Source organism: Triticum aestivum, chromosome 3D (genome assembly GCF_018294505.1).
Source record: "Triticum aestivum cultivar Chinese Spring chromosome 3D, IWGSC CS RefSeq v2.1, whole genome shotgun sequence".
Lineage (NCBI taxonomy): Eukaryota > Viridiplantae > Streptophyta > Magnoliopsida > Poales > Poaceae > Triticum > Triticum aestivum.
The window spans coordinates 497,456,323-497,471,457 of NC_057802.1; the positions used below are offsets into that span (position 1 = coordinate 497,456,323).

The following is a 15,135-nucleotide window of genomic DNA, read 5'->3' on the forward strand; positions in this document are numbered from 1 at the left end:
GGAGAGGGGGGGAAGGGGGATTATTGAGAAACATCTTCCAATAACTTATGTGAAAATAACACACTTATATAGAAACCGCATACCTGATAACTTAGGTACAACCACCGCGGTATTTTTACCCAATGATAAATGTTGTTGGAAAACATAACCTGGTCACTTACGTCAAAATAACACGGTAATATACTAAAGACACCCCCATAATTCACGTGCAAACACCGCGATAAATTTTGACCAGGGAGAAAAAAGTTGTTGAAAAATATAACACTGGTAACTTATGTGAAAATACCATGGTAACTTGCACACCACATGCCCAAAAAAGTCATCGGAATATACCAATATGAGATCTAGTTTTGAAGATCTCGCCACAGGAATATTTATGTGAAAACTATTTTTGCATTGAACCGGCGGTTTGAGCTACAAAACATTTTGAATTTTCATAATAGGGAGAATTTAGGATGACATCAGCCCTTTTATCCTCTAATACATACATGCATGTGCATGTGGAGAAGGGTGGGAGAACCAGTTTTATGCCCCGGTAACTTATATGGAAATAACACGGTAACTTTCACATCACAGGATTGATAACTTATGTAGCCTAGGCATGATAACTTTTGGCCTAAAAAAATGTCGGCGAAACAGAACAACATAGCGAAAATTGCATATGGTACTATTATCCCAGCGGTTGGTCCTTCTCGAGATGCTCACTCATGCAGGTATAGGCCCATGTATTCGGTTTGCCCAGACTTTTTTAAACAGTACGTGTGTGGGTTGTCTGTAGTCATTGATGAGGCCCAGGGGCAAGGTCCAGTACGGTCCTATCGTTATTGTGTTTACTAGGGCCGTCCACCACGGAGATGGGCCATTTAGCCGGGACAGCTAGCATGTGGCCCACTTTGTCAGTTCATGGGCGGACAGCTGGTTCTAGAATAAGACATATGTCGTCTGGTAAATCTAGATCCCCATTCTCGCCTCAACATGTTTGCTTCTTCTTGCTCCGAGCCTGACACGGAGTTGCTCCCGCTGATTCCATGCCCTAGATGTCTCCGGGAAGTAGTCAGCGACATCACCGCCGGCGGCAAAAGGCCTGGCAATCGATACTACCGCTGCATCCTCTGGACCGTGAGTGACTTAATCCTAATCTCAGATCTGAATCAACAACTTTTTTTAGCCAAGGTCTTGAGTTCTTGATCTGGTCTTCCTCTTTTCATTTTTTTCAGTCTAGGCAGTGCGGTTTCTTTGAGTGGCAAGAAAATTATCGTGCCCTGCTACGGTCTGGGAGATCCCGCTCACTGGTGCCGCCCTGCCACCGAGGTTTTGATTGTCGTGAGGTGAAAGGAAAAATCTGTACCATGGTACAGAAAGTAGTGCGCACCTGTACCGCTAGCACAACTCCGTCCATTGTTGGTAACCGGGCCGTCCCGCCCCCCTAGTATTCCTACAGTACATACGCCACACAAGCGGGCCCCCCACATTTCCGCCAATTTCTGCGGGCGACGACGAAGTTCATTTATGACGCCTGCATGTGGGATGTGTGCCAACGAACGGTTGTGATAATACTACTATATAGTAGTATGACCCATATCGCCGCTCTCGCAAAATAGGATCTAGTTCCGAAGATCTCATCGCGACGAATCTTTTATGTGAAAACGGGTTTTTCATCTAACCTACAAAACATTTTGAATTTTTAAAATAGAGAGAATCTAGGTTGATGTCAGCTTTTTCGTCCTCTAGTGCATGAATACAAGTAGAAAAAAGTATGCATGTGAAAGGAGAAAAAGCATACTAATGGATGCATGTATTTAAAAGAAAAAGTGAGGTGTGTGATAGTTTTGCTTATATGGCACACGTGTGCCAAATATCGCGGTCCTCCTACTTTTTCTTGCTAAAATTCTCCGCGAGCTTCAACAAAGCTCATTGATTTTTGACAAAAAAAAAAACAACGCACAATGCATCGATTCGACCCCAAACGACCATTCGGTATTCGCTCTTTCCCCATTAAGCACCAGGACCATCGGCGGCGCGATTTCAAACCAAATCCCTCCTCCCGAAACCTTTTCAGCAATCGCCACTCGCGAATCCCTCACCGCCAGAACCCTAGGAAGCTTCTAGAACCCCTGCGAGGCCAGCGAGATGCTACTCCGGACTCCACCGCAGCGGAAGCGGCGGGCCGACCCCGACCCCAACCTCGACCTCGACCTCGCCGCCGCCGTCGCCGTCGCCACCGGACGGACCCCCGTCTCCGACCGCCGCCTCGTGCCCTACGACCGCCCCACGGCCCTCGTGTCCGCCTCCGGCACCGAGGAGCCCTCCGACGACATGGTCTGCACATACCACTGCCGTCAGATGGTGAGATCGCGTCGCCCCTGTCTCCAACTGTTTACGGTCTAGCCCTGTGTAAGCATATGAGTTATGCAATTTGTGTTACTTGACCTGCTGTCACTCAGTGCCATGTATTACCAAGTTTGTTATAGTTAAAGTTATATTTGGTCACGCACGCTACATTGATAAGCTCTCAGTTGATTATATTTTAAGGATCTGCAGCGAAGTACACGCTGTGAAATGGAGATCCCTAGTGTGATTAGTTATATGCCATTTAGTATACATACTGATGTTTTTTCCATGTGTACGTTTCTGATAGGTGAAATCGGAGTTCGTGGTGGCACTGGACACCGCGGAGAAGGCGGTTCAGGAGTATCGAGTAAAGCTTGACACATTGGAGAAACAGTTATCTAAGAGTGGTATGCTTTTGCTTACATGATTTTATTCTGAGCTTTTTATGAATACAGTTCATTAAGCTGTTAGGTAATTATATCTGTCGTGAAAGCAGGGAATAAGTGTTTGAAATATGCATGTACGTGGAGGCCAGATAATATACTATACTCCAAGTCACAGTATATCATAGTAATAAGTTAACATTTGTTGGGAATAGGAACTCCATTCTAGGAAGAACATGTAGGTTCTGCTTAATGCTTGGAGCTATCTGAGGCTAGAATTTGGATGTTAGCATTATCCTGTTGCAAGCCATTTGATGCATTTACTTACAAACTGATATACTTACTTGTTCTTAATACTTCAGAGGATGAAAGGACTACATATCATGATAAACTGAACTATGTTGAACAAGAACTAGCAGCAACAAAAGGGCGGGAGACTGCATTGCAAGAACGGTTATTGAAGGAGCTGGGCGAGTATCAGGAGCGATACCGGCAGCAAGTCAAGAAGATAGGGGAACTTGAGGTATACAGTTTTTCCCCTTTGGCACATGAATTCCATCTCATCGCCGTTGTGACAAGCTAGTCACACAGTCACATTTTTGTGTGCCTTATCATATCCATGTTTATTAATTGACATAACTAATCACAGGCTTGCTGGTGCTGCAGATTAAACTCAATAAAGAGATTGATTCTCGAATTAGCGCTGAATCATCTTCAGCATCTGCAAAGGAGTCGGTCAAGGAGTTGGAACGGGCTATGCAGCGGTCATCAGAAAATTCAGAAAGGGAGAAGAAAGCCCTTCAGAAGGAACTTTCATATATGAAAGATGACTCTAAACTATCCATCTCTAAACTTAATGCTGAGGTTTGTATTGTTAAATTCTTGTGAACATTGATTCTTCACTGCATGTTGGCTTACCTATCTGAACATGCCTCGGCGTAGCTTGAAAGAATGAGCCTCAGGGCGCAAAACTCTGAGAAGGAAGCAAAGATGTTAAATGAGCAGTTGGAGGACTTGAAAAAGCAATTAAATGAGGTAAAGTAATGTGATTCACATGATCATCGCTGATCAATATGTCCCACTCCTTTTTTCCTGCCGTGAGAGCCCTCATCAGATGCTCAAACGTGTGCTCATTGGTTTTGGTTTTACATCTTGGTACAGCAGATACAATGATTAACATTATGTTCTTTGTCAGTGTCTTCGCGAAAAGAACGAAACCGAGCTCAGACTACTGGATTCTGCTCCTTTGTCTGTTCAGCGTAATCCAACAGATGATCAGAAGTTAATAAAACTTTTGCAAGAGGAGCTCCGGAACTATGTGAGCATTTAGCCTTGATGATGATAGCTGATGTTATGTGAATATTTGATGGCATGCTTGTTTCATTTACTCCTTGATAAGGAAGCCAATTTTATGACTGTCAGAATTATGTAAACATCAGTGTTGCACATTGCTTTAAGCTTACAAGATGCTTAGCATTAAGCACTGATCTAGGAGAGCGTTTTGCTGCCCTATGTGTTCCTCTCTGAACTGCCATAGAAATAAAAAAGTTGAAGCTATTCAGGAAGCTCTAATCTTAAAACAAGTGTGTTTGAATGAATGAATGGCTTCTTTTATGGGTGGCTGTACACCCTAAAGCATTTTAGTAGTGCATTTGTACCCTTCAATTTTAGACATATCTGAGTTTTTTTTCTGTTATTATACAGCTTTTCAATGAACACCATATGCAAGTCCTTCTTTTGCTCCCTATATCTCTCCATAAGTTGTCGTACCAAGCTTTTCAACCTCATTTTTCGGGCAAACAAGATGCCAGAAGAATGGAGACGGAGTATATTAGTACCAATCTTCAAGAACAAGGGGGATGTTCAGAGTTGTACTAATTACCGTGGAATTAAGCTGATGAGCCATACAATGAAGCTATGGGAGAGAGTCATTGAGCACCGCTTAAGAAGAATGACAAGCGTGACCAAAAATCAGTTTGGTTTCATGCCTGGGAGGTCGACCATGGAAGCCATTTTCTTGGTACGACAACTTATGGAGAGATATAGGGAGCAAAAGAAGGACTTGCATATGGTGTTCATTGACTTGGAGAAGGCCTATGATAAGATACCGCGGAATGTCATGTGGTGGGCCTTGGAGAAACACAAAGTCCCAACAAAGTACATTATCCTCATCAAGGACATGTACGATAATGTTGTGACAAGTGTTCGAACAAGTGATGTCGACACTGATGACTTCCCGATTAAGATAGGACTGCATCAGGGGTCAGCTTTGAGCCCTTATCTTTTTGCATTGGTGATGGATGAGGTCACAAGGGATATACAAGGAGATATCCCATGGTGTATGCTCTTTGCGGATGATGTGGTGCTAGTTGACGATAGTCGGACGGGGGTAAATAGAAAGTTAGACTTATGGAGACAAACCTTGGAATCGAAAGAGTTTAGGCTTAGTAGAACTAAAACCGAGTACATGATGTGCGGTTTCAGTACTACTAGGTGTGAGGAGGAGGAGGTTAGCCTTGATGGCCAGGTGGTACCTCGGAAGGACACCTTTCGGTATTTGGGGTCAATGTTGCAGGAGGATGGGGGTATTGATGAAGATGTGAACCATCGAATCAAAGCCGGATGGATGAAGTGGCGCCAAGCTTCTGGCATTCTCTGTGACAAGAGAGTGCCACAAAAGCTAAAAGGCAAGTTCTACAGGACGGCGGTTCGACCCGCAATGTTGTATGGCGCGGAGTGTTGGCCGACTAAAAGGCGACATGTTCAACAGTTAGGTGTGGCGGAGATGCGTATGTTGAGATGGATGTGTGGCCACACGAGGAAGGATCGAGTCCGGAATGATGATATACGAGATAGAGTTGGGGTAGCACCAATTGAGGAGAAGCTTGTCCAACATCGTCTGAGATGGTTTGGGCATATTCAGCGCATGCCTCCAGAAGCTCCAGTGCATAGCGGACGGCTAAAGCGTGCGGAGAATGTCAAGAGAGGGCGGGGTAGACCGAATTTGACATGAGAGGAGTCCGTTAAGAGAGACCTGAAGGATTGGAGTATCACCAAAGAGCTAGCTATGGACAGGGGTGTGTGGAAGCTTGCTATCCATGTGCCAGAGCCATGAGTTGGTTGCGAGATCTTATGGGTTTCACCTCTAGCCTACCCCAACTTGTTTGGGACTAAAGGCTTTGTTGTTGTTGTTGTTGTTTTTTTTTGTATTATACAGCTTTTCAATAATAACCTGCCATGTAAAATTCTAGAATAATAAAGTGCTGTATCTATATGATTTCTGTATATCCAGGAAAAAGAAGTGCACGAAGCTAGAAGATTAAAATCTTCCCACACAAATGTTGAGCTGCTAAGTGAAAAGCTGTTGGAGGAGCAGAGTCGAAGGAAACGAGCCGAAACAGAACTATCTAAGCTGCAAGAAATCGAAGCTAAAGCACAGAAGTTGGAGCTGGAATTAGCGTCATGTACATCATTACTTGGCAACATACCTGATGTGTCTTCTTACAGCAACATTGCAGATTTGCAAAGGTATGAGTCCATCATCACTTTACCAAAGAAAAGTTCTGCTATAACTCATCGTTATTAAACATTATTCAGAGTACTATCCTTTCCTATGATCATAAACAAAACTGCGCAACTAGTAGATTTGATAAATTCAGGATGACTTTTGCTTGAAAGTTGTGAGAAAGAATGATATTGTTGGCAAGGACGTATAACTTTTTACTCCTTCCCCATTAAGATTTATATTGTTATTTGAACTCTTGACAGGCAAGCATTGACAGACTTGAATAAATTGGGTGAAGTAACATCACGGTTGAAAGAATTGGAGGTTACGTTGGAATTTGCTGAGATCAGCAAGCAACGTGCAGAAGGTGAAGCTACCCTTGCCAAAGAGAGAGCTGAAAGTGCTAGCAGGGAGGTCAAGCGCCTTGAACTTCTGGTATTGTCTGCTGTCCCCTGCTACAACTGCGGCCTAGGTTTCCATTTTTTCCGTGTTTGCAATGTATACGATAAATACACTTGTAGTCCCATACTCCCATTGAACTTATGCTGTGTAAGCCATCTTATTAAGAGATACTCCCTCCTTTCCGCTTTATAGGTCCTGCACATATCTCTAGGTTGTCAATTTTACTATTGTAATGTGAGTTGTATATCACTAAAGTTATACCATTTGAAAATATAACATTTGAACTTTATGATGGTATATATTTTATAATAGATAAATCATATTATATTGGTTAAATTATCGATCTAGGGATACACATAGGCATTACAAACTGGAAAGAGGTAGTACTTGCAGTTATGAATCTTCTATAATTTGGCATTACAAACTGGAAAGAGGTAGTACTTGCAGTTATGAATCTTCTATAATTTTACATTCTGTATTACATTGAGCGATCTTCCATTTATATCTCAATAATTCACATTGGCATGCTTTACTTTCCCTTTATGACTTATTTCATTTGAACAGCTTACTGCAGTGAGTGAAGAAAGAGATAGATTACGAAAAGATCATAATATGTTATCTAACCAAAAAACTAGGGATGGAGATGACATGTCATCCAAGGTTAGCAGGTTCTGTATTCTTAACATTGGTGGTATGTGCCATTACAACTTTCTTAATTTATAATGCCTCTTCTGGGAAACAATGCAGAAAATGGAGTCAGATCTATCTCAAATGGAAAAGGTAGTAAGAGAACTAGAGACCACTCTACACGAGCAGAGAGAACTAATTAGTCAACAACATGCGGAGCTCAATCTAATGAATGAGAAATTGAGCATTGAAGCAAGAAAAGCAAAATCATTGGAGCGAGAGGGAGATCAACTGCGCTCTCAGGTGGCATTACTCGAGTCTAAGGTATGGACTAAGGATCAATGTTTACAGAATACGATCAATGTTTAATAGCCAGTGGCCAATCTAGCTTCTCTCGTTAGCAGGCCTGAGCTACTCTGGCTGCGGGAGCTTGATCATATGCTGCCTGCAAATAAAACACGAGTGTAGAATTGTTATCTAATTTTGAATTTCAGTGAGGCAGCGGTGAATGTTATGCTGAATGACTGTTGTGTTTATATGTGTTATAGTTTGTTATAGTACGGTGCTGTGCCGCCGAAGTTTTAACTAGGCATGTCATCTTCCTTCAACAACAGAGCTAGTTGTGGGTGCAACTATGAATTATGCTATGAAGTGTACTAATTTAACCTATAGTTATTTGCTTTGTGTATTATGCGTCAACGCCATGAAAATTCTTGTCATATTTGACAGCTGGGTCATGGGGATTACTCTGCCTCAAGCACAAAAGTACTTCGTATGGTGAATACTCTTGCAATGGATAGTGAAGCAAAGCAGACAATAGAAGCACTGCAAGCTGAGTTAAAGAAAACAAAAGAGAGGCTGCAGGCAATCGAAGAACTAAAAGGGCAAGCTGGTAAGTGATCTTATGAATTCTTTTTACTACTACGATCTCCACATGTTGTTTGAGTGTTTGATTTTATCGTTTGCTTACCAAATTTTCAATTCAAAATTTCATGTGAGAATAATATCCACTGAGTAGCATGCAATAGTTAGTTTCGGTTTTTTCCTTAGTAAATTTGTCATTGTACAATTTCTGATAGCTTGCTCTTTGGTGTAGTTGCATTTCTATCAAAAATAGACATCTGCATTTTCTGCCGAATAACTTGTTTGTCAATATATCATGTGCTCCGTATGTTCAAGCTCTGAGAGACCTTGTCTGGTTTTGCTTTGAATGCATTTATGCTGGAATATTTATTTTACTTGCAGATGCTGGAACTGTAGTAGATGCAAATGTTGCAGAAAAGCTAGCACAGCTTAAAAATCAAGTTGCCACACTAGAGAAACGTGAAGAAAGGTAGTCTAGTTTATTAATTTATATCTGTATAAGCTTCTGTATACTGATTTGTTGGAGAGGACCTTACACCTGCCTGGAAACAGATACAAGGCAGTGTTTCTGGAGAGGATCTCAGTCTTCCGAAAGGCTTGCTGCTCGCTTTTTGGTTATCAGGTGTGATGCGTTCAACTCTATTAATTTTTCTGTTAGCTGTCTGAATCTCAAGAAGCAATGCGTACTTGTGCAGTAGCCTTAGAGCTTTATTTTAGCAGCTGAGGCATCTTACTGTTCAAGCTACTTTTAGTAGCAGTATATTCGCATGTACTGTTTGGCTGTTCCCAAATCAAGTCAACTGTTCTCCAGTTCTGAGCTTCTCTTGATAGACTAGCAGCTTTTTGACAAAAGAAGCTACATATCTGGCTTTTGAGAGTTAAGCTTAAAAGAGTCATGCATTGATCTAAGGAAAAAAAGTCCAGCTGGCATCCCCCAATTATCTGGGGAGTAACTTCCACCCCTAATTTCAAAGTGGTTTAAAAATTGTATGCCAAATTTGTCGACATGGCTGTAGGTCCCATATGCCAGTTAGGCAGCTTCCTGATCCTGCAATCTCTTGCATCATGGGTACAGGATGAGCATTCAGTACTGAGTTATCTCCTCATCTGTCCATACATCTGATTCATGTCAATACCAATTGGTAAAATGGAAAATCCATTGCAACCTAAAATCCAAAAAACTTCACATGAATCGGGAGCAATTTCTAGAGCCGTTTGGAAGTGTCAGTTCAGGCCATGTGCAAGGGGGCTGAGGCAGTGGAGTCCAGAGGAGCTCCAGCAAGCCGGGCTTGGTTTGGCCTGGGCGTCTGTCAGAGCTGTTACACTGAGAGGGGATCTTGGTGAGGTAGCAGCCCAGGGTTGACTGGCCGAAGGCTGGTGATAGAAACACCGCCTTGATAGCAAGGAGGTGGAAAAGAACTTTGTATTGGGAAAGACGTGCTTTGATGAACGAAGAGGAGTTGGATACAGGAGTGGATGTTTGGTGGGTTTAGAAATGGAAGGGGAAGGTGTCGGATTGATGGGTTCAGTTATTTTTGCACATTTTGAATTATCAAGCCATGTAATCTCATATGCCAACTACGCTATTATGCCACAATTCTCATTATTTTCCGGCTTCAACATTTCTTCCAATTTTATCTTGTTACTTGGTTCTAAGTTCTAACTATTCTCAGCTGTTAAACATCATTTTCCTTATTTTGTGTTTTAAGATAGTGATGAATGATGAGCAGCAGCCAAATGGGATTCATGTAACACGATTTACTCTGCAATCAGTATATGCCCAAACCGATGATGAAAAACTCGAGTTTCTCTATGAATCAGGAAGCACCAATATAGTGGTAGGTTTATTACATTGTTGAAATGTTCTTTTGTATAGTTTAACGGAACATTTATTTGATCTCAAATACAGGTCAATGGCTACACTTCTCAACATGAGATTGCTCAGCAGGTATTCAACTTATCCATTACATTGAAGCGTTTCCTTTTCTGGAATGTTCTACAAATAACCTTAGTGCTGTTACAGTTTATAAGAGTGTGTAAGAGGCTTAACAGATTTAGTCCAGTTGGTGTATTTAGATCTCGAGCGTTCTTAAATTGCGCACCAAAGTATGGTGTGTGGTACAAATTACTGTGTAATAAACTAATCTAGGTATTAGATAGAAAGTATCCAGTCATACAGTTACGGGTACGGTGAAGTTAAAACTCCTGCAAGTATAATTAAGTTAAGGGAAGTCTCGAATTGTTCTTAGTTTGGTATTGAACCAGAGTTTGATTTACTGATTTTGATGATCTAACCATCCTTTTCAGGTTGATATTTTCATAAGAAAGATGAATTCCATCCCAGCCTTCACTGCTAACCTGACAATGGAATCCTTCAACAAGAGAAGTATATGTTGAGGGCCAAAATGAGTGAGAAATCATATTCCTCTATTATGTTTGTAGGTATGCTTCCATCTAAAAAATGTTTGTAGGTATGATGCTTTATCCGTAGATGGAAAAGAATACCCCCTTGCAGAAACTCAAAGCTTACGTATTATCTTTGCATTCTCCCAGCATACCTGTGAAATTGCAATGCATTGGCGGTTAACAGAAGTGTGCTCACGCAACCTATCAGGTCATCTTTTTGGGGGAGGGATTACTTGCAGTCGTATGTGGAAGGATTCATCAAATTCAAATTCCAGCATATGAAGAAGTTGAGTGGAAGGCTGGTGCTGACGGTATGGTACTATCAGATGAATGCCATTTTAGTTTGAACAATGTAAATACGAGCGCATACAATGTAATCCCTGTGAGTTTTGTGAACTAGCAACTTGATAATGTCACATCTTTTGTGTGGGGAAAAAGCATCAAATCGTACCGTGCAGTTTTTTTTTTTCCTATGACAACGCACCGCAGTCAGTTACTTCAGTGAATCACTATCCATTGAGCTAGTTTTATCCGTGGCATGCTACGATCATCCACGGGTGCTTATGCGTGTTGGAGCAGCCTCTGTAACTCTTTTTTTTTGACAGCCTTTGTAACTCTTTGCTCTATTGAAAGCATGGTTATTATCCTTTCAATAAAAAAATCATGGCTATCCTCACGTGAAACATACTACGCCTCAGCCATGCCTATCACCATAAGCCGGCAGCCGTAACGTAAACCCGTGCTTCCTGGCCAAGAACTCCACAGTCAAGGCACAGTTTGAAATGCAACATAGGCGTGGCGTTCTTAGCGCGAACTGGGTGAAGGGGCGAGCCAGCCGGCCTCGTTCTCACACTGTCGGCATGAGGCGCGTCACGCAAACTGAACCCCGTCGCGGTGCATCCGCAGGTGCCCGGGGCCAGGGATGGGCAGATAACCGGCGTTTTTCATAACGCGGCTCGACTGCGCATGCATAAATCACCTCTTCAACGGGTGCCCAAGCCACTCGTTTCCATCCTGGTTCTGGAGTTTCGAGTGCTTCTGGCGCAATGATGGTGCGTGCCCGGCCGTGCGATCGATTCTATCCTAGTTGCTGAATTAACTCATGCTAGTTCCGTGTGGCGAAACTGATCATTTGCGGGTGTGAAATTTTGATGATGATGATGCAGGCGCAGCCGCAGCTGGAGAAGAAGGCGCCCGCGCGGGCGAGGCCGCCGCTGACGGGGAAGGTCGTGGCCGCGCTCTGCGTGGCCAGCTTCGCCGTCGGCCTGCTGCTCAGCGGCTGGATGCCGCTCCTGTCGGCGCCGATCAGCTCCCGGGTGAACAAGACTTCTGCTCCCGGCTGCGACGACAACCGCGTAAGCAAGGGGTTAGCCGGGGAGAGGCATGACCCCAAGGGCATCATAAGCGAGGTGTCCAGGACGCACCACGCTATCCAGTAAGCATATTTCTTTCTCACAAACCACCATGCATGTACTACGAGTGCCCTCTGACGAAAACACACTTCTCCAGGTCGCTGGACAAGGCGGTGTCTTCTCTCGAGATGGAGCTAGCCGTGGAGCGAGCTCGGAGCGGCGACGCCGGCGCCGGCGCGGCGGGCTCGTCCAAGGACCTTCAGAAGGCCTTCGTCGTGATCGGCATCAACACGGCCTTCAGCAGCAAGAAGCGCCGCGACTCCCTCCGCGAGACCTGGGTGCCCTCAGGTAACATACATCATGCATGTCATGCACGCACTTGGCGTCGGCACCGGTGCAATGCAGCAACGAGTCATATACCATGTTTAATTGATTTGTTGGTGGTCGCGCGCGGGCGCAGGGGAGAAGCTGAGGAGGCTGGAGAAGGAGAAGGGGATCGTGGTCCGGTTCGTCATCGGCCGGAGCGGGACGGCGGAGGGCGGCGGGGCGGCGGACCGCGCCCTGGACGCGGAGGAGGCGGAGAACAAGGACTTCCTGCGGCTGGACCACGTGGAGGGCTACCACGAGCTGTCCTCCAAGACCAGGATCTACTTCGCCACCGCCGTCGCCACCTGGGACGCCGACTTCTACGTCAAGGTCGACGACGACGTCCACCTCAACCTCGGTACGTCCTACGCTACGCACACGTGCATGCAGCTTTGTGTTCCTGTTGAACATTTCTGCAAATTTTTGACCGTTTCTGCTCTTTAATTTGGCAGGGATGCTGGCAACTAGGCTGGCCAAGTACAGGGCGCGGCCCAGGGTGTACGTCGGCTGCATGAAGTCCGGGCCTGTCCTGTCACAAAGGTATAATAATTCGAGCGAAATCACGTGCCAAAAACTCGGAACCCGATGAAAATTGCTGCTGAATTTCCTTCCATCCATCTCGTTCTTGTTGGTCTCAGAGGAGTGAAGTACCACGAGCCGGAGTACTGGAAGTTCGGGGACGTCGGGAACAAATACTTCCGGCACGCCACCGGCCAGATCTACGCCGTCTCCAAGGACCTCGCCGCCTACATCTCCGTCAACCAGTAAGCCATCTTTTTTCTTTTCTTTTCTTTGGAAGCCAATCTCAATCTGTGAGACATTCTGACGATGTTTGCATCTGCGATCGGCTATTTTCAGGCCGATCCTGCACAGGTTCGCGAACGAGGACGTCTCCGTGGGCGCGTGGCTGATCGGGCTGGAGGTGGAGCACGTCGATGACCGGAGCATGTGCTGCGCCACGCCTCCAGGTCCGTACGCCGAGCCACGAACGTATGGATCTCTCTTCGCCCATGCGAGTTCGTCTGACCGGAACAACAGCCGTGCGTTTTGCAGACTGCGAGTGGAAGAAGAGGGCCGGGAACGTGTGCGTGGCGTCCTTCGACTGGTCCTGCAGCGGGGTCTGCAGGTCCGTGGACAGGATGAAGCTCATCCACGACGCCTGCGGCGAAGACCAGGCGGCGGTCTGGGGCGTCGCCACCTGATCTGTGGAGTAGTGGTGGGAGTAGCGCATCGGCCGGCCGGGCGTGCTGTTTAATGTTGGGGCTGGCTAGGAATCAGTCGACTGAGACTCGGCTGACGTCAGCGTATATTTTTTATGGCGCAGCACTTGTTTTCAGCCAGGTTTTGTTACTTTTTCTAGAGGAACTAAGCCAGATTTTGCTCTACGCATCGCTGCTTGTTTCTCCACTCGCGATCGTTGCATGGGCCTGCAGATCGGCCCATTTTTCTTTTTTCGCATTGCACGTCACGTGCTCGTGCTATGTTCCTTCTCTTCTTTTTTTTTAGATCAGTGTTCCTTCTCTTCTTTTTTTAAGATCTATGTTCCCTCTCTTCTCTGTGTACTTCTCGCATATTTTTTCTCATCATTTTTTAAAATGGGTTTGAGTTGTATAAAAATATATTTTATGACAAAGAAGTAAAATATCAAAAATGGAAAAAAGAACACAAAATATAATTCCTACTCTCCATATCATCTTGCTCGCTCTTTGTTTTTCGTATCATTCTTCAAAAAATAATTTGTATTGTAAAAAAGATCTTTCATGTTAAAAAAAATTAAAAACAAAATTAAAAATCTCAGTTGCATGTAGGGTCTGTCTAGGTCTCCATTGACTGAGACTTCGTGAAGACTCAGTCAACTGATGACATCAGCATACATATATGACATCAGCACAGGTGCAAACCAGACCTGCTTCGTTTATGTGACTGTTTGTGTGTTTTTGCTGTTATGGGTTGGCTTTGTACTTCTACCGGGCCTTTATCTCATCTTTTTCTTTTCCCTGCGATCTGTTGCTTTTTGCCGGATTTTTTCCTCTTCTTGTACTTGGGCTGTACGACTGCAAATATAATATGTGTTTTGCTATCCAGCTACAACCTTAGCGTTTCTCAAAAAAGCTACAACCTCAACGAGTGAGGTAACTTTTTTTGTTCAAATCATAGCATTTTTTTCTGGAAAAATTCTTGTATATGCAATACAGTGCATGCTTGTAGTGTTTTTTTAGATGGGCATATAACTTATTGTCATTTTTCGTTCATAAAAAAATACAAAGGATTTGAACACAAAGAAACGATATTGAAGAAACAATAATAATTTTGTGCTTCCTATTGCTTGCTGACGAGCTATGAAGTTGCTCCCCGCGGTTGTTAAAGTACGTAAGGACAAAGGACAACACACACAGGTATATATAGTGTATACATCATTTTTGTTACATGAACAATTTCAAAAAATTACATGAACATTTTTAAGAACCGTGAACAGTTTTAAATTTTATGGACAATATACAATAAATATGAATTATGTTTTCAAACACATAAATACTTTTTTAAAATACATGAACATTTACTAAGAATTGCATGAATAATTCTAGAAAATGTTTCACCGCGTATTGAAAAAATGTTCACCGCATATCGGAAAAGTGCTCAATAATTATTTTTAGAAAAAACTTGAACATGTATTTTTTAAATATTCATATACACACAAGGAAATATATTTCTACTAATGGGAAAATGAAAATCATATTAAAGGGGGAAAAGAGCAAATTAACCACATAAACAAGCGGAAAAAAATAAAAATAATAAAATAGAGAAAGGAAAATTAAAAATGAAAAACAAAGGATAAAAACAGAAAAAGGGGAAAAAGGAAAAGGGGAATGAGAAGAAAAACTGAAGTTAAAAAATTAGG

General features: G+C 43.5%; 1 protein-coding gene across 1 annotated transcript; it reads left to right on the plus strand.

Moving 5' to 3' along the window:
- Positions 1-1,956: 1,956 nt before the first annotated feature.
- Positions 1,957-13,786, plus strand: LOC123079959 (mitotic spindle checkpoint protein MAD1). The gene is made up of 24 exons (XM_044502801.1): positions 1,957-2,346; positions 2,639-2,738; positions 3,077-3,237; positions 3,381-3,578; positions 3,657-3,749; positions 3,910-4,032; positions 6,007-6,242; positions 6,483-6,654; positions 7,186-7,281; positions 7,369-7,572; positions 7,978-8,140; positions 8,494-8,581; positions 8,665-8,734; positions 9,822-9,950; positions 10,022-10,060; positions 10,420-10,498; positions 10,794-10,900; positions 11,685-11,953; positions 12,028-12,218; positions 12,331-12,594; positions 12,689-12,776; positions 12,875-13,000; positions 13,095-13,204; positions 13,290-13,786. Exons 1-24 carry the CDS (start codon positions 2,131-2,133, stop codon positions 13,436-13,438), a joined length of 3,471 nt encoding a protein of 1,156 aa, XP_044358736.1. The 5' UTR covers positions 1,957-2,130; the 3' UTR covers positions 13,439-13,786.
- The last annotated feature ends 1,349 nt before the right edge of the window (positions 13,787-15,135 follow it).